Source organism: Procambarus clarkii, chromosome 62 (genome assembly GCF_040958095.1).
Source record: "Procambarus clarkii isolate CNS0578487 chromosome 62, FALCON_Pclarkii_2.0, whole genome shotgun sequence".
Lineage (NCBI taxonomy): Eukaryota > Metazoa > Arthropoda > Malacostraca > Decapoda > Cambaridae > Procambarus > Procambarus clarkii.
The window spans coordinates 26,280,172-26,300,047 of NC_091211.1; the positions used below are offsets into that span (position 1 = coordinate 26,280,172).

General features: G+C 38.7%; 1 protein-coding gene across 1 annotated transcript in view; it reads left to right on the forward strand.

The window, feature by feature from the left end:
- Positions 1-71: 71 nt before the first annotated feature.
- LOC123766569 (WD repeat-containing protein 17) overlaps positions 72-19,876 on the forward strand; it is a 35,902-nt gene continuing 16,097 nt past the window's right edge. The window contains exons 1-13 of the mRNA XM_069308396.1: positions 72-312; positions 3,431-3,694; positions 4,634-4,765; positions 5,365-5,488; positions 6,195-6,301; positions 6,559-6,669; positions 7,536-7,726; positions 13,073-13,318; positions 14,181-14,455; positions 15,085-15,198; positions 16,733-16,972; positions 17,682-17,859; positions 18,807-19,085. Coding sequence (XP_069164497.1) covers positions 3,489-3,694; positions 4,634-4,765; positions 5,365-5,488; positions 6,195-6,301; positions 6,559-6,669; positions 7,536-7,726; positions 13,073-13,318; positions 14,181-14,455; positions 15,085-15,198; positions 16,733-16,972; positions 17,682-17,859; positions 18,807-19,085 — 2,203 coding nt within the window. The 5' untranslated portion in view covers positions 72-312; positions 3,431-3,488. The remainder of the gene's footprint in view (positions 313-3,430; positions 3,695-4,633; positions 4,766-5,364; positions 5,489-6,194; positions 6,302-6,558; positions 6,670-7,535; positions 7,727-13,072; positions 13,319-14,180; positions 14,456-15,084; positions 15,199-16,732; positions 16,973-17,681; positions 17,860-18,806; positions 19,086-19,876) is intronic.

Here is a 19,876-nt window from a genome sequence, read left to right on the forward strand (position 1 = left end):
AAAAGTTTAAAGTATATAAATTGATGTAGTATATGTTTGTGTTGTTCGTGCGGTTGCTAGGCAACGGCGGCGTGTCAACAGAGGCCGGGGGCTGGAGGAAGGCAGCTCTTGTGTTGCTGTAACTTCTCCAGTGTCTTGTGTGTGTCGTGGCCAGCAGGAGAGCCATAGCAGTGGCTGCCACTACCACACACACACACCACCACAGCTTATCTTATGACCACACTGCACGACGCTGGCGCCCTGGCTGCTGACCACTTCTCACTGAAGCAATGGTGTCTTACTGTTAGCTTGATCGACGACCACCTAGGCCAGGCTAGTCTTCTGAGCTCGTCGTCTTGTTTTCATAATTACTTACGACACCAACTGAGCTTTTCAAGGATGCAACCAACAATAGTTAACTAACTCTCAGGTACCTATTTGCTGCAAGGTGAACAGCGGATCTGGGTGCAAGAAAAAGTGCCTAAACGTCTCGCCCTGCTTAAGAATCGAAGCTAGGACCAATAACTTTTGAACCGAGTTTATTAACCATTGTTATACAAGCCCCCCCCCCCACCTAGTCTGTTTTGTTTTTGATGGACCAAACTTAATCTGGAAATGTATGCCAATTTTATTTTGTGAGTTGAAAGTACCAGCAACTAATTATCAGTTGTGAGTTGAAAGAAAATTGAATGAAAGTTACTAGTGAATGAAGCATTTGCTATTTAGATGACTAATAGGTTTTCACATACAGTACACTTCACATTTATAGTGTATTTATTTATTTATTTATTTATGCATATACAAGAAGGTACATTGGGAATGTGAGGATACATAATATGGTAATTACAGTCTTGTAAAGCCACTAGTACACGCAGCGTTTCGGGCAGGTCCTTAATCTAAGAAAATTTTAAGTAGGTAAATGCTTGCAAAATTTATAGACAAAAAAAATGATAACAGTTACATGGAATGAAAAAAAGAAGATGAAACCATTTATACAAAGCAATATATCTTTTAAGGGGAAAAGGAGGGGGGGGGGGTAAATTTGGGATTGAAGCCAAACACAAAAGCCAAAGAGTTGTGATATAAAATGAGTTCTACAAATTTAAGTTATATGAGAATTTATGGACTAAGTAACTAGTGAGCAAAACATCAATCATCCAATAGCCTAGGTGAGTTCGGACAGACGAGTGTCGTGTGCTGGTTCCAAATGTTACCTGCTGCTGTCTCCCCCATTACTCTTCACCAGAGACTGGATGTATGCATGCTGCAGTGACACTCACTGTACTGAGAGTCTAGACAGGTAGATACATGACTCAGGTACACAACAGATTGTATCCCCACAAGAGGATACAATCCCATAGCCTTCAGTATACTTAATGGCATGTTCCTCTTCATCCTGAGCTCAGGGAATGGTAACTGGAAAACCCCTTGAAGGGACCCACCAGAAAGAGGTATTTCATTACATTCAATGAAACAATTTATTTTTTTCACATTCACTTTTAACAGTCTTATCTTATACATTTTTGTAACATTTCTTAACCTAATCTTCATAGCTTTCTTTCACACACTGATAAAAGAACTGTATGGAGGAGAACTATCATTAACTATCATAAATACCAGTATGACATAATCCAATTAGTCATATTAGCCCTATACACTACACAAGGTAAACGAGGGATTTGCACCCCTCCATTACATTTTAACTTTGATGTCCGTCATGATCTACTTCATTTGTACAGTCCCCCCCTGGCAAAGTGGTAATGTTACGGGACCCAAGCCCAGCGTCCGAGCACGGAGCAGTGACGACCGCGCCATCTGTGGGTCAGCTCCCGAAACTCCCTCCAAATGGATGACGCCAGCTAGTGGGGACGAGAAATACCAGCCACAAGGGCTAGTTTCCCATCCTAATCAGCTCATAACACAGCCGCTGCTGACCTCTGGTGAGGCGACGCTTGGACAGCAACGCCATCTATGGAGTGGATAGGTGGGCGTTTGTGTCTAAGCCTGTAAGTGGGGTGCCCTAGAGTGTCCCTAGTACTGATGACGTGTCTGATTACAGAGTCGACCTGGGACTGCTGTAATGAACGTTGGATCAGTCTACCCAAGGCAGCCGTCTTGTCTCCAAGTATTTGCTGCAGCAGCTGTGAGTCACCCCCCGGATGAACACTGAGGTGTTAGCCTGCCTGTGACGTGGCAGCTGAGGGATTGTCGTACCCGGGACTGACTGGTGGAGACGCTTAACCACTGGGGTGTTGTGAGGAGAGTGACCTGTGGGATCACACGAGGCTCCTGACTAGGGCTCGCTACCCTAGTATCGGTCGTCGAGTGGCCTAACCAGCGTTGCTGATTGGAACCTGCCAGCTACAGGCTGGATTTGTGGTTGAAGGCCTCCACGACGGTGCCCCCAGTGGAACTGTGATTTGGCTGGCCTGTGGCCAGGGTAGACTCAAGAGAATCGAAGGATTCGTCGTGAGGCCACAAGAGGACCAAGAGTTTAGCATCGTCGAGCACCGTGGAACACTCCGCGTCTTCAGAGGAAGACCACACTGTATATAATAGTGTTAATACCTCCCCCGTGTGATAAGATATATATTATTTATGGTGACGGTAATAATTATATTATTAAGTTTTTGCCTTTATTTCCCTTCCCCTTTAATTTACTTGCGTTACGGATCACATCCCTTGAAAGCCACTACTAGCTTGGGGCCGGATACCCAAACTCTACTTACATCAGAGAAAGAACCCGGTTGCGACCCGAGAGGGCCGTAACATGGTAAGACACTCGCCTGGTGTTTCACGAGTGCTTTGGCCGGGGAGGATTTACTGGGCGCCATTCCTTAACTGTAGCCTCTGTTCACCCAACAGTAAAATGGGTACCTGGTTGTTTTAAGTGATTTGGCGAGGTCGTATTCCGGGGAACATAGGATTAAGGATTTGTCCAAAACAATATGCGTGCTAGTGGCTGTACAAAGAATGCAAGAACTCTTGTATATAAAAAAAAAAAAGGAAATACAATAGTATATTAAATAACAAAGGTGTTATACTGATATACTTGTACATTAAAATCAAAGCAGTTACTCATTATACCATTAACCTTTACACATACACTACACCTTTACCTACATAGAAACTTATCAGAGCATTTAACAGTATTTTGCCAGCTCTGTATGAGCCCTTGTTCCATATTTAGTGGAGTAAAACAGTTTAAAATGGTACTTATTCTAGTGAGGCTAAATGCTAGTCTGAAAAAATAAGTGTTCTAGAAGGGTCCAGTGCTAAGACCTTCGAAAGCGACCAAGGTGCCACTCATAAAGTGAAGTCTCATTTAACTCGTTGCTTTATTTTTAGCCACTTCAACTAATGCTGGTTTTCAGCATTTACTTTTCATTATGCATCTTTTACCAGTACTGTACTATCTATTTATTCACTTTTTTTTATTCTTTTAAAACAGACCGTTGACAGTGGTAGAAGTTGTATGGTGAGCGACCAATGAGAAACTGAAACGAGGTATGTCGCGCTGGAAAAAGAAATCCTATGATGGCATTCACAGTTATGTAGAGCAAGTAGAGGACGTTTTGTTGAGCGAGAGTTCATGGTCGACCACTGACTCCGAGTGTTCAGGTTGCATCCACTTAAGTAGGGACGGTAATCTGCACAGTGAAGGTTGTAGTACCTCAGGACTTGAACTGGCAACTCTTTCTCCTATACAGACATTGTAAGTGATCGGTCCATGTACTTGGGCATTGTGATATTCCTGTCTGGTTTCATTCATTTCTTGGTTCTAACATGTTTAGATTCTCATAGAAACCATGTATGTTTTGGTTGTCATTAGTAGCTGTGTTTAGCTGGACTAGTTGTCTTGTACTTTTTCTTACTAAAGTCTTGGTAAACTGTACAGTACTGTTTTATGCTCGGTTTGATTGGTTTCAGTTGACTTGGAACCGTTTGTTTTTCTTAGACACCTCTTTTATTTATTTATTTATATAAATAAATAATATATATATATATATATATATATATATATATATATATATATATATATATATATATATATATATATATATATATATATATATATGTCGTACCTAGTAGCCAGAACTCACTTTTTGGCCTACTATTCAAGGCCCGATTTGCCTAATAAGCCAAGTTTTCCTGAATTAATATATATATATAATAGATATTATATTATATATAATATTGTGTGTGTGTAGTACTGTATATGTGTATTGTATACACTGAGCATGTACTGAGTATGCAGAAAAACCACATGTAAAAAATAGAGAATGCTAAACGCGTTTTCGGGTCAATTCGCCTTCATCAGAGCATTTTAGAATGAGGGCATTCATTCTAAAATGAATTCTCATTCATTCTCATTCTAAAATGCTCTAAGTAAAGCGAATTGAGCCTGAAAATGCATTTAGCATTCTCTATTTTTCACATGTTGGTTTTCTGCATATTTGGATCAGTGTTTTTGTGGTCGTTGTTGCGTACTGAGTACAGTATGTGTATTTGCTGTATAAGGTTACTGTATTCACAGTATTGTTTTATGAGACATGCCTTCATTGGGATAAAGGCTACTTCTTTATTGTGTACGATAAAGACATATCTTATTTGTACTTATTTTTTTGTTAAAAATTGTATTTCATACTCTAAGGGACAACAGCTGTGTATGGGATCTCCATGGAAATGCAAATTACATTCAGAGTGCCAGCAGTCATTGTGTACTGGGGGGAGGACTGAAGGCCTCCGTTGACTGCTCTCCCACACACTTAACCTCTGGTATAAGGTATTCATCTGATTTGCCATTTTGTAGAGTAAATATATGGATTTTATAGACATAAAATTCTTGTAATAGATTATTGGTAAATTTTATGGGTGTATGTTATAGGAATATGCCATATGCCATATTCATATTCACTGTAGTTCAGTTTCATATCCTTTGAGGTAAAGGTTGTGTGATAGTTTGCTGGGACCCATCTTTCTAACTCAGTATTGTATAGTCATACTGGCTTAGTACATTCCCTCTCATAAGTACTTCACTACAAAGGACAGAATAGGCCTTGAATCTATGACTTTCACTTGTCTGGTGTCCAGAAAAGCTATTCAAGCTCATATGGACACGTGGAATTTGCAAAGAATAAATGAAGAACATAAACATTTATTTCTGTCCCCATGGCGCAGTGGTAATGGACTCGCCCGGCGCTTCACGAGTGCTTTGGCCGGGGAGGATTGACTGGGTGCCAATCCTTATCTATAGCCTCTGTTCTGTCTCTGTAGCCTCTGAATGTTGCTGTCCCCTACACTTTTAGAGCAACATTCACTCCTTGTCTCTCTCTGTAGGGGCAGTATGTTATAGCAACCCTCATTCCTTGTCTCTCTCTGTAGGGGCGGTATGTTACAGCAACTCTCACTCCTCGCAGCTGGTGGCCAACCTTGGCATCACAACATATGTACTGCTCATTCTCGACGCTTTGCCTATGCTGCAACACTTGCCATTTATGTGTATGAGGTGAGTTAGTGTGATACGGTGTTCACAAGATATTGTTATTAGTGCTTTGTAAATTTTCTGTTATTCACAGTTCTGCATTTTATTGAAAAATGTACAATGATTATTGTTTATAATAATTTATTAATTTTCATAGATAAATAAATACAGTTGTTGTACCTATGCAGTAGTCAAAACCTCCTTCAATTTCCATATTCCAGGTTTTGTACATAAAACATTCTTCTTGCATGAAAACTGTGCATCTGGCCTTCATGTTTTTTTGGTTTTCTATCATATTTATTTTTGTCACTCATTTCTTTTTAAATGAAGCTTTAACTGTAAATAAACAGTTCAAAGAACTCTGCAGCTTACAATGTTCTTAAGAGTGAGTCCCATGTCAATGATTATGAGCCAATGTTGGTGGAGCCTTGCTTGCCATGAATGGGAATACTGCACACCCAAGTTTTACTATTTCTTGAGCTCTTGGATTCATTCATTCATGGATCAATTGACTATAAACAAATTTAGTTATGCATATAAGCAGTGAATAAACCCTCACTTCATGACTGTCTCAAATTTGTCATACCTAACACCTGCTGATGCCAATGTACTGTACTAATTTTTTATATCGGTTCATTGTTACTGAATGGAAAGTGCACAATATAATATATATTAATAAACATACATTATTTTGTGATTTACATAATTTATTTATTATTAATATTGCTAGGTTGAGACAGGAAGTAATCAATGGCAGTTGTGTAGCATCTTGGCTGACCACCGCAAGACCATAACCTGTCTTGATTGGCACCCTTGTAGTGATGACCTCCTCGCTAGGTGAGATATGTATCATTGTTATTGTTTAAGGTAACTAAATTCCAAATCATTAGAGAGAGAAGAATGTACAAAGTGGACAAAATTATTTAGTGTACAAATATTTGTTCATGTTGTTGGCATATTTTGTTTGCATAATTAGCGCACTCTAATTTTTCCAGTCCATTGTTATAACTTTGTGAGCAATTGCTTACTTTATTATTAATACAGCTTCCTTTTATATTAGATATATTATCCCATAATGCAATTATATTTAACAGTGCATCCTTGGATCAAAGAGTTTGTGTATGGAGTGTGGGAAGACAGTGTGTACTGCACGCAGTCAGCATCTGCCGAGTCCCTACTGTCGTTGCATGGTGCACAGGACACAGGTTAGTCAGCATCTGCCGAGTCCTCTCTGTTGTCACATGTTAGTGTACTGTAGATGTACAGTATAGGAAAGAGGGGAGTCAGTGTCTGCCGAGTTCCCTCTATGGTTGCATGGTGCACAGAACGCAGGTCAGAAAAATGATTTCATTGTTCCTGTAATTGAAATTTGAAAAATGTTACATGTCTGAGTGCATTAAAAAAAATTGAGCGAACTCATTCTATTGCTTCCTAAGGTTCCAGTACTGTATATTATCCTAGGCCACAAGGGTGGGGAACCAATGGCACAGTGTTCCGAACATAATAGATGCGTAACTATTTTGCTGTCATGCATACTCGGTTACTGGTCATTTAAACAAAGATTCTTTAAGAATGCTTTCAAACATATTTTTCTCAAATGGCACTCACCGAGAACTTTTTAGAAAACTATCACCAGTTTAGTCACACGTTCTCAAAAAGGTTCCCCACCCCTGGACCTAGGGAGTCGCTGGATATTGATCAGTCCAATCAAGAATAACTGACATGTGTTTTAAGTATTGCAGAATCCAACCTCTTTTAGAACGGGATAAACCCAAGAAAGAATTGATTAACTTCCTTTAACCCTCTTTGTGTACTTTTCATAAGATAGTCTATGTTCTAGGGTTGTTTAATTTCTTAAGGTATATTTTACTATAATTTTGTGTAATGTATCCATTACCTACTATAAAATTAATCGGCAATTGTGACATTTGAGTGGCTGAATTTCATGTTCCAGTAATGAGATGTGACCATTGTGGCTTAGTGCTTTCTCTTGATAATTACCTTGTCTTTATTTAAAACAGTACTGTACAGTATATTATAATGTATAAATTAATGCATTTCTTTTATTCAGGGATCTTCTTTCATTCTCCACTCAAAGTGGCCCAATTCAGTTGTGGGACTATACCGATAACAGTGAGCCTTATCCTGTCCGTGAAGATTATGGCTATACGCACCGGATTGTCACTTATCGCTGGCATCCCACTGTTCCAGGAAGGCTCGTCATTGGCCATGATGATGGAAAGCTTACTGTGTATAAAGAAGGTAACTTATAATCATCTTTATGACCAACGCAGAATTGTGTAGATATAATGATGCACAGGAAATATTTTTTTGTGTTGTTGGGTAATTTCTCATATTGGTGTTTTCTTTTCCATTTCATTGACTCAATTTGTTTTTGTGCACAATCCCACTTTTTCAAAGGTTATGATACTTGCATAAGTTTTCTCTTTGGAATTTCTTGTCCTTTGTATTCTTGTGTAATTTCACATTCCTTGAGGAATCTGCATTCATTTTTCATAATCGGAGTATCCCTAAAATACATAATTTTAGAAATGCAATGTGTAATTGGTGATTTTACTAAAATTTAAAATTCAGAATTTACATATCAACCATGTAACTTTATCGCATGTATTCTTTATAAATAAATATTTCATATAAGCCATAAAATTTGTAAATTTTGGTCATGCTTACCCTAAAGTTTCTATTTGGTTATACAGTATTTACAGAGAATGAAACTCGTGTTGGCTTTTGGTCAGTTTTTTTAGAATCTGCATTATAGAAATGCTTGAAATTGGTGTGAGTTTTACTTGGTGTTTAATTATCCATATTTATTTTAACCTTCTGGTCAAATTGTCACTACATACATACATACATACATACGTACATATACAGTATCCTGTAATACCGATTGAATAAAATAATGGGGGGCTTAGACCCTTCCTTTTCATCCCAACGTCCGTTGCATCTGGCATTGGCATAAGCTTGACAATTTTAATTAAAAATTAATTTGTTTTTCTGGAAGGGCTCCCTTTGTAGCTCCATGATGTGGCATAGCTTGGCACTGTGGCTGCCAAGCCTTTGGGTATTGCATCAGGCCTGAGATCCACCCGAGCCTACTGGGAGCCAGGGCCAGATGGGTGCTCTCTATGCTTGGGGATCCTAGGGATCTGATATAAACCCAAAACCCCCCCAAATTCCATATAAGTATAAGCAAATCAAAATAAATATTTGCTTGAGAGAATATTAATTACCCTGAAAGAAAGACAACAATCTTTACTTTGAAGTTAGTAACTCTACTGTGATGCACTCGAGTGCCACTAAATGACAACCCAGGTCACTTGTCTCCTTCCAGCTTGGCCATGAATGAGACTTCACCTTTCTGGAAGGTGTCTCTTGATCATTGGTGCTTAGTTTGTTCTGCTGGTGATGCATTATACACTCCGGTCTGTGGCCATGGTGTGGCATTTTGTGTGTGCTACTAACATGTGGTGAGTGATAAGTCACTCACACCACATGTGAGTGACTAATCTGAATGACTACACTTAACCCCTCTTCTCTTGCTTTGTTCCCAGTTTTTCTGTTTCAGTCAATTGTGAATTCTTCCAGTCAATAAGTGCAAGTTTTGTTTTTTTCCCCTAATTTATTTTCAGCTTCTAGGCTTGGGACTTTTGGCAGTCCAACAGTGTGTTATTCTCCCATTATTTATTTGATGTTCCTTGGCCTCGCTGCACCTATGTAGCACTTGGATGTTCGACATACCAGTGATGTTCTTCAGCCCCAGTCCTCCTTCTCTCCAGTTATTCCTCTGTGACTAAACCCCTGCCATCTGTTCTGATGTATTACTTTTTTGTTTTCAGCTCTCATTGACTTACTCTCTCTCAAGGCTCCATTGTGAGAATGCTCGAGAAGCTACTGAAGCTACGTTCAAGCTTTTGAATGTAAACAAGTGTATTTTTTGTTTGGAGTGGCCCCCCCCAGTAGCTCTTTTTTTTTTTCCCCCTTATTTTCCATGAGGTTGGGGATGGGAGGGTGCTGGTCACAGATGGTCCCAAATGAGGGGATAGTGGAGTGTGACTGTGGGTGACCTGGGCTGTCATTTGATGGCAAACCACATACAGTTAGGGTAGTTTCCCATGGCAATGAATGTTTGCCTTATTTACTAGGGGATCACTTTTTCATTCAAGCAATCACTTGTTTTATTGCACCTATGCTTTCTGGTGAATTTAACTCTGGTTTTGGGTTGATCTCTGATCCCTAGGCTCTACCTCACGTCAAAGTGAATCTGATTCTGGTTCCAGTTTCTTGTAGGCGACAAATGGGTTCCAGAAGCCTGTTGTGGAGGTCCAAGGCCTAGTTACCCTGTATATAAGCTATAGATGCTTTGGGGGGCCCACTAAGAGAGGGCATTTCATTACATTCAACACAATTATTTGCAAGTTATCATAACAAATACTGTATAGTTAAAAGTAAATTCTAAGAGAAACTGCAATGTATATTGTGATGAAAAGGTATACTCTCTGCTGCAGATGCTACTGTTTGGCACTGGGCTTCCACAATAATTGACACATCAAGCAGCGTCAATAACAATACATGTTGCAATTTTTTCACTTCAGGTAAATTGGCATTGCTTTTCATAAGTCATGTTTGTAATGGGAATGTTATCATTTTGATATTTGGCACCTGTGCAAGTTTTCGTACGATATGTTATAAATCTGCAACAAATATAGTATGACTGAGAAGTTCTTTCAAATTTTGAAATGATTTGTGTGTTGAACTGTGTGTTGTTTACAGAATAGTGTTCAAGTTTGTGGTGTCAATTCTTTCTTAATCCATTTATCATATTTACTCAAAGTTTTCTATGCCTTTCCTGGAGGACCCCCTCAGTTGCTGCCCAAGTCTTAGATGCATCAGGTCTGAGACCTATTCAGGCCTAGCGGGAGCTAAGACTAAGACTCTGGCTCTCTCTTTATGAGGCAAGTGAAGCTTGGAGATCAGAGATAGACCCAAATCTGAGAAAAACCCACTTGAAAGATTAAGCACACCAAAATTAGCAAATGCTTGAAGAAAATTAGTTACCTGAAGGGAATTAGGAAAATTACCATGGTGTAAACACCGTCACAATGATTCCTCTTCTCCCCAAGAGAGAGAGAGAGAGGTCTGTTCTGTGGGTGTCTGGTTTGACATCTACACCCTAATTCCTCTTAAGGCACCTCACCTCTGAATAGCACATGGAAACCCTTTCTCCGAAGCTGTTCACACTTCTCTGCCATATTGCAGTGACAGACTTCTATGTGGCTCACTCTTCCTTCTGTTACTACCCCTTTCTCTCTCTCCTCCTATTCTGGTAGGGAAAGTTACACAGGATTTGTGCCATAAGTGCTTCCTTTTAGTCACCCTGCAAAGTATTTTACCTGCAATTGCAAGCATCCTGGCTTCAATTTCTAGAAATTTCAGCATCCTTGTTTTGACTCCTGGTGCACTATTCTGCCTCTATTCCATTGAATGAGGTGGCAGGCAAAGTATAACAAACTGCCAAAATGTGCAACTTGGATGACCTGGGCTGTCATCTGGTGGTAATCAGGCATACTAAAAGCTGTGGTGATGCATTACAGCAAAGATTGTTACTCGTTTTCCTCAGAGTTACTAATTTCTTATCAAGCAGTTGCTTAATTTGATGTGTGTATGCTTTCTGCATGTGTTTTCTTGATTTTGGGTTGATCTCTGATCTTCAAGTTACCCTCGTCTCATAGAGAGCCTCATTTTGATCCTGGCTCCTAGTAGGCTTGGGGGAGTTTCGGAAGTCTTGTTCAATTCCCTAAGTCTTGGCAGTCCTAGTACTATAGCTAGGGAAGCTGGTGAGTGGTCTACCAGAAAGGGCATTTCATTATATTCAGTGCTGGATTTTTGTTTGCACATATGCATACATGAACCAATGACCTTTGACTTCCGTTAGCAGGCTTAGAGCTTTCCCTTTCCACACTTCATCGTAAACACAGTCTGTGGAATTTTGCTGTGTACCTGAGTCATATGGATAGATTTCAGAAAAGTGGCTGATAAACTGGCAAAATCTGCCATTCACATGTGCCTTCCCCCCCCCCTCCTGTTGGTACATATTACTTTCACAGAAGTACACAATTACAACTGATGAAAATGTACCACATTAGGGATATTCACTGCATTAACATGGAAGAGGAAATAAATACTGAGTGTTTTGGGGAATCTCTTATACAAAGGCAATTTTTTTTTCTTTTACCTCTGGCGAGATAAAAATCTGATCATAATCAACTATTTTACTGAAACTCTTGATAGTTAAATCAGTAGATGATTAATAATGTAGAGTGAATGAAGGATGTATTTAATCCATGCATGCTCAGGTTAACATTTAATGCAGATTTGGCAGTGCAAGGTTCATTTTGAACTATTATTTGATTTTGATGCTACACTTTTGCTTGCAAATTCTCATTAGCAGTAAATTGAAGCAACAAATGTGCACCTTGATGAGACTCGCTTTACATTGTTACTTGCTTTCCTCACCGACAGAGAACACTCGGTGATAAAATATGTGCTTTTATCCACTTCAGTAATAATTGCTTACTCACACATTTATGCTTCAGTCCTTAAAGGATAACATTGCAAACACTTTTCTAGTTTTAAAGGTTAATTCATAGCTTTTAAGAATATTTAAGTGATTATGAGTTGTGATTCAATGCTAGTTATACTGTATATAAATGATGGAGAAAGTGTAATTGTCATATTACACCTGGGGTGTCATATGTAGATTACATTAATGTATATCCTGAAAGTAAGTCTCAAGAGCACATATGCTTCCTGTTCATTGTTAAATTATCTCAAATGGAAATTACTTAATTATACAGTAAATATATTCATGTTTCTCTCTAAAATTGGTTGTTTGATCCATACCCTCCGACTATATTGCAGTACATATATGAGTATTTTCAATGAGAAATCTCTCGGAGCACAGAAAAGAAATGCTGTACTGAATTATAATTTTGTATTAGAAGTTAGAGGGAATGATATAGTAGGAGCATTAAATGCAGTACAAAAGTTTTCCTAGCAGTAGTATTGGTCTGGCACATTTACAAAAGTTGTGCTGGGAAACCAATATTGATGCCACTGTCTACACGTGACCCAAGCTGCTTTTATACTGTGTGTGTTTTTACCTAATTTAGCCTCATTATTACTCAGGGAATTATTGTGTAATGTAAATGGAATATATTCTCTTGTAATGTACAGTAATGGAAATTTATATATTTTATATATAAATTATTTATATATTTTTTCTGTTCCCAAAATAATATCTACACATTCTTTTTTAATGTGTTTAATGGTAATGTAAATTTTTTTTAATTTAATGTATTTTAATGTAATAATTATGTTTTAATTACATAAATGTAACAAAATCTGTAACTTGGTGAACTGTCAGAGTAGTTACAGATGCTTGCACTAAGATATTTATAAGACTTGAAACTTTGCCTATGCACGATTGTGACCCTCGGTTGCTGGCTTTATTATATACTATTATCTTTTAGAAATTAAATATTAATCATTATATGTACTAGGATATCAATTTAAAAAAATTATTTTTAGATGTCGGGAAGACGCATTACTCTGCTTTTCCCGAGGGTGGAGAGGACAATGAAGATCACACTCTTGTTACCCTTGAGTGGGACACTTGCTCACCAGACTACATCCTGGTGGCTTATAGAGCAGGTGCCCTCTGGCTTGTCGACGTTAATGCTATGAGGATAATCACCAAGTATATCATGCCAATTTCGGCAAGTGTGAATACGTTGGCATGGCTTCCCGACGCTCCAGGGATGTTTGTTACCGGAGGTATGCTCTTGAAGTCTTAATAAATATCTGTACTTTAATTAATAAGTTTAATGACAGTTTAAAGATTTTTTAATATTAAAATAGTTCAGTATGTTAAATTTAACAAGATACAGTAATATGGGAATGACCCATTTTCATATTTAGTCATTTTATAACTGATGGTATTAAAGCATTATTCGCTGCATGTAATTTCTGAGCCCCCCCAAAAAAAAAAATTTTGTGTTTGCGTACCAGCTAAATCTATTATATATACAATATATATCTGGATAACAGTAAAACACAGTACTGTGCTACTAGCCTGGATGACTAGCTTTTTGGATGACCAGCTTGTTGGTTGACTGGCTTGTTGGCTGATTGGTTTGTTAGCTGACTGGCTAGTTGGTTGATTGGCTTGTTGGTTGACTTTCTTGTTGGCTGATTGTTTTGTTGGCTGACTGGCTTGTTGGTTGACTGGTTACTTGAACTTTCAGGCCATCTCAAGGAAGATAGATTCTTGGGGGAAACAAGATATTGAAGGGTACTGGTAAATTACTTCATAGACCAAAGAATATCAATGTGTTTATATGCCATATCTCAGTACTGTAATTGAATATGCCATATTATTCTGTACTTTGTGGTTACCCTGACCTGTTTAAGCATCTTTAGTTGTCTGTGTACACATGTTGGGTTTCTCAATCTATGAATAACTTGGTGGATATTTATTAATTGATTTACTGTACTGTATTTGGAATAATCTTGCAGCTTACTTGCTGATACTGTAAATGTATTTAGTTTAATAATAATTTTCAGACAGGCATATCAATTAATTTCTGAACTTTTAATAGTAAGTTTTCCTGATAAGACCTCTCATGTTTCGTTATAGATGCTGAGAAAGGTATTCTCCGTGTTTGGACAGTCAATAAATCAACACCTATAGAAAATAATGTTTTAAAAGACACTGGGTTTCACGTTCTCTGTGCTACAAGAGCTAAAAATACAAATGTACCTAGAAACACTCATCAAGATCAAATTAATGATCTTTCTGGTGATAAGAAGGGGCTCATGATCCCTAATGTGTTGGTTGTTACACTGTTTAAGGACGGAGGAGTTGGTCTCTACCACCTTAGAAGAAAGCAGTGGATTTTCAATCGAGAGCATGTAAGTTTATGATGTTCATTCATTCACTAAGAATACTTTCTGCATTATATATATAGGTATTGTACTGTATTTCTATACTACTAATATTGTTTTTTGGAGGAATTCACCCCCCATCAGTAGTTTCCCTGAACTTTGGCACTGGACCTATCTAGGTCACTGCTTATATAACAGGCACTGAGGAAAGGTAAATTTTGTAAATAAGAGACAGGGAAGTGAATGGAGAGAGTGCATTAATCCACCACTGAGATAAACCACCCATACTTCTTGACTATTTTGGAGCCTAGCTTCTCTGGGGTGTCTTTTTTTGGGGGGGCCCCTTGTTGGTCTCTGGGTCTGACAGTCACTCTGGGCCTGGCATATTAGCACTGACCTGGAAAGGTTCAGTGTCAAGGCATAGGGTAAAGACAAAAATGTCAGAATAGACAATTCATTCCACTCGATGCTCTATTTGTAAATTGATGTTTGCTTGCATACTAATTTGGTAAATATAATTATTCATTAATAATCTTATGTTCAGATTCTTCTGTAGTATTTGATTATGTATTAGAAAGTGTACATAATATTCCTTAAGGTATAATAATGATGTAGTATACAGTACAACACAGTAACAATAATAATATAATTTGCAGGGCCACACAGAAACCATATTTGACTGCAGCTTTAAACCTGAGGATAGTGACCTATTGGCTACTGGCTCTTTTGATGGATCTATTAAAATTTGGAAAATAGACACGATGGAAACAGTAAGTGTTATTGGCTTTTTATCTCCTGTTTATAAACATAAAAAAATACATATTTTATTTAGGTAAAAGTATATACATAATGAGTTACAGAATGCTGGATTTGTAGATAAGAGATAGTATATACTATGCCTAAAGCCACTAATACAGCAATTTGGGCAAGAAATGTATAATGTTGTGACCAGCAATGTTATCAGATCTTGTTCATTGTTGGTGTACATTTCATGGGGGAGCCCCTTGTGACTTCCTGAAGCTACACTGATGATACAGTGCCAAACTACTTGGTGCCATCAGTTACAGAGTTTTTTTTGCTCATTTTACTGTGGCCCCCTTCGGTCCATGACTGCTTTCATAAGGCTCTGGTTTTGCTCTCTCTTGCCTCTGGTTATTGTGTGGGTGAGCTTCATGCTGTTCTTCAGTGCCGGGGTTTTTGTTCCTTCAGCCTTGGGGTTGTTTTGTTGATCTGTATCCGGCTCCTCCTTTTCTGGCGAAGGAGGAGTTGGATAGCTTCCGGAGGGGTCCTTTGGTGGTTGTTGCTCGGTTGGTTTGGCGGGGGGTACATCATGTGCTTTGTCCAGTGGCGGCTCTGCGTCGCTTCCTTCGTGCAAGTGCTTCTACTTCAGTGGACTCATTGTGAATTGTTTCGGTTCCTTGGCCCCCTGTTCCAGGGTTTGTGTTTCTTAGGTCGTCCACAGTGTTCTTTCAATTTGGCTAGCCTGCAGTCTACCCTCATTCCCATGACATTTGTTAGTTTGCTGCTCTACTGGCTGTTTGTCAGTGTGTGTGTTGGGCAAATATTCAGGTGCGGGAATTTTGGCAGTTGAACAGGGTCCTGGCAGTCTGGTATCCAATCGGTGTTCCTCCTTCCTTTCGACCACATGTGGCCTTGGGTCATGTGTTGCAACATGTGGCTTCTTCATTGTTATGATACCTGCAGTGCTCCCTCCTCCCTGGTTATTTCCCTTGTTTTCTTTTTCTGTGGGTCGGTAGCTTCAGAGAGCCTCAAGGGGTCTTCCCCAGAAAACCAGTGTTGAATGTAGTGAAATGCCAATTTCTGGGTGAGCCTCGGTGGCTCCCTTACACCCTCCCTCTCGCAGGGAGTCGGGGATTATTTTACCATCGTTATAGAACTGAGGGTAGAGCAGCCGGCTGACCCAGTCTGCCTCCTTCAGATCATCTATTAATGGGAGTTGTAATCACACACAGGGAATATGTGAGGTCAATGTAAAAGGAATATAAATTTCTTGAGAATGTGTGGGGTCGTATGCATGAATGGAGTAGCAGGAGTAAGGCACAGGGGAGGAGAAAGAAACCACTGATGAATACTATAGTGGCTATTATATTGTTTTGATTTACAAATGTTTGCAATAGAACTAGGAGAAGCAGCTCAGGAATATGAAAGGAACTTGCACCAAGAGCAGGAAAGTTATAGAGATGATGAAAGATATTTGTGTCAACTGTTCTGTAATATCCCCATTGCTTGAAAGCGTTGCATCTAAAATACACTTAATTCCAGGATTTTTTTGTTTTCCTTCAGGTAGACACACTTCCCAACTGTAATACCATCATATACACACTGTCTTGGGCACCAGCTGATCTTAACTGTATAGTAGCAGGTACTTCTGGGGGAGAGGTCTTCATCTGGGATGTTGGTAAACATAAGATCCTGCAAGGAATACGTTCACACAAAGACAAAAAAGTGTTTTGTGTGGCATGGAATCATAAGGATGCCAGAAGGATAGCATCAGCAGGTGAATATTTTTTCTGTATTATTAAAGTATGTGTGTTATATTTAGAAAAATATAAAAGGTACTGAAGACTTACGATTATTATAAAAATGTTGCATTTAAACCATTAAGCAAGAGAGTTGTAATTACATAGCCTGTTCTTTACTTTATATACATAAATTTAATTACAATATATAAAATAAATATGACTATAGTTTTCTTGTAATCAACTGTTCTTCCAATTTCCTCATACAATGAAACATTCTCTCATTCTTTTGCAACTTGTGGAACAGCACACAATTGTATAACATTCTCAACCATACATCCCATGTATACATTCCACATGTCACTGATTATTTGCTCAGTCATTTCCTCCTAAAACACAATCAAATTGTCTTTTGTACTCATTAACTAACTTAAACCCTCTTTCACCTTTTGGATCCTTGTGAAATAATAAATAATGGAAATAATTCTTTTATCATTGAAATGTTTTCTGTTACTATACTCCCAACATGTGGATAAATGGTATAAACCTCCCTCCAGTGTAATACAGTATTTTGTATTATGTTTGAATCATTTGTTGGAGCTGTAACTAGACAATTTTCAACTGTCTGTATGTGCCTAATAGAATTGGGATATTTCTTTCAGCCATATTATTGTGACTTACTCTCCACAACTGCCTGTTGTTTAAGAGTGAATCTGTTCAAGGCAGAAACCACTGTAGTATTCATATAATACGTCTCTTGACAGGTGAATCAGGGTTACTGCTATATCCACCAAGTGAGTGGGACACTTTTACAAGACTACCGTCACCCTGGCCCTGTTTATGGCTGTGATTGGCGTGATGCTGATATATTGGCTACAGGCTGTGAGGATGGGAAGATACGAATTTATAATGTAACCAAAAATAGAAGAGAACCTGTAACAGAGCTGAAAGGTAACCTAATATTATTTTACCTTGCACATGCCATGAAGTGAAATAATTTGGTTATATAAATAAACAATTTTAAATGCTTGGTACCAGTTATGTTCTAATGAAAGATATTTTCTTGGGTTTATTTCTGAACAAGACATCCCCTGGTAGTTTCTCTTAGCCCTGCCACTGGGGACACCCAGGTCACTGACAGCAGACCAAGCCCCCATATGGCCTTAAGTCCCCACCAAGACAGAAACCTTGCAAAGTGTCTTGTCTAGTAGTTTCTGGGTGAGGAGCATAGTGGAGAGCATACCTCAATCCACCAGTAGGAGAATCAGCTCACAATACACCAAAGGTAATCTCAAGCATCATGGCAATCCTTGGGATCATGTAAGATACTCGAGCATCATTCTGAAATTACATGTCAATCAACTGTTGTAATTCCCCAAACATCACCAGATTGGCAGCATTAGCTAGACTATAGACATGGGTGAGTTAGGGTTCACCTCTTTTTAGCTCTGCAGAGACATGCTCAAGTGCCAGGAACTGAAGATGTTATAGTGCTAGGACCTAGAGGTGCTGTTATTACACAGTATGAAAGATTCATGCAATCAGCAGGTTGTTAGATATGTAACTCAAATAATGACATTAAAATCAGCACAAGTCAGGTATGTTACTTCGTCTTGGGAGGAGAATTAGTTGGATATTTAATGAGTATTAGGCACAGCTTCAAGTGCTAATGAGAGGTCATTCTGGGCTTGTATGAGCTTTTCACAAGTGCCTCCCTAGACTCTTATACTGTGTGATATTGGATTTTGAGTTATGGAAGCAAGTGAATATACCTGGTCAGAAAGGAGCTATTGACATTGACTTGAAGCCTTATTTGTTTTATCAATATAATTTTAAACTATATTTTGCCTACATTACAAGACTTATTTTTGTAAAGCTATAATATCATTGTGTTTCAGCTCATCTGAAAAAAGTGTTTCGTGTGAAGTGGAACCCTGTGTATGATGATATCCTGTGTAGTGGCAGTGATGACTCATCAGTCAGAATATGGTCGTATTCTAAAGCACAATGTATAACAATCCTGGTTGGCCATTCGGACAATGTACGCGGTCTGGCTTGGTGTCCTGAGGTTCCCTTCCTGCTCATTTCTGGTTCGTGGGATCGCACGATAAGGGTGTGGGATGCACGTCACGCTACCTGCCTTGATGTTGCTCTGGACCATGGAGCTGATGTCTACGGTAAGCTATGAAAATCTCATGCTCGTCTCTTCATAATTTTCTTTCTGTTTTGACCTCGAGTTGAAATACAGAAGTTTCCTAAATATAAAATGTGGAGACAGTTGTCTTGTGTACATGAACTGCTGTAATAGTCAGGCATATAAATGAGCAAATCCACAAGGGCCGTGACGAGGATTCGAACCTACGTCAGAGAGCATCCCAGATGCTGCCTTAATCTGGCATATACCTTATTGAACTGGGGTTTTGTTTGTAAACTGATGTGATCATTTGTTCTTCATTCCTTATATATAATTTTATACATAAAGTACTGTACAGTGGAGTCCCATTCTAACAATGATTGTTCCTGGGTCCCTCAGTACATCACATCTTTCTTGGCATCCAATTGTTTTTTACACAATTTATGTTTATATTAGCTCAAACAAATATTTTGATGTCAGTTACATTTTTTTTTTTTTTTTTTTTTTTTTTTAGATATATACAAGAATTGTTACATTCTTGTACAGCCACTAGTACGCGTAGCGTTTCGGGCAAGTCCTTAATCCTATGGTCCCTGGAATACGATCCCCTGCCGCGAAGAATCGTTTTTTCATCCAAGTACACATTTTACTGTTGCGTTAAACAGAGGCTACAGTTAAGGAATTGCGCCCAGTAAATCCTCCCCGGCCAGGATACGAACCCATGACATAGCGCTCGCGGAACGCCAGGCGAGTGTCTTACCACTACACCACGGAGACTGCCACATGGAAAAGTACATTGTTTATTAATAAACATTCAATTCATCAGCTTCTTCC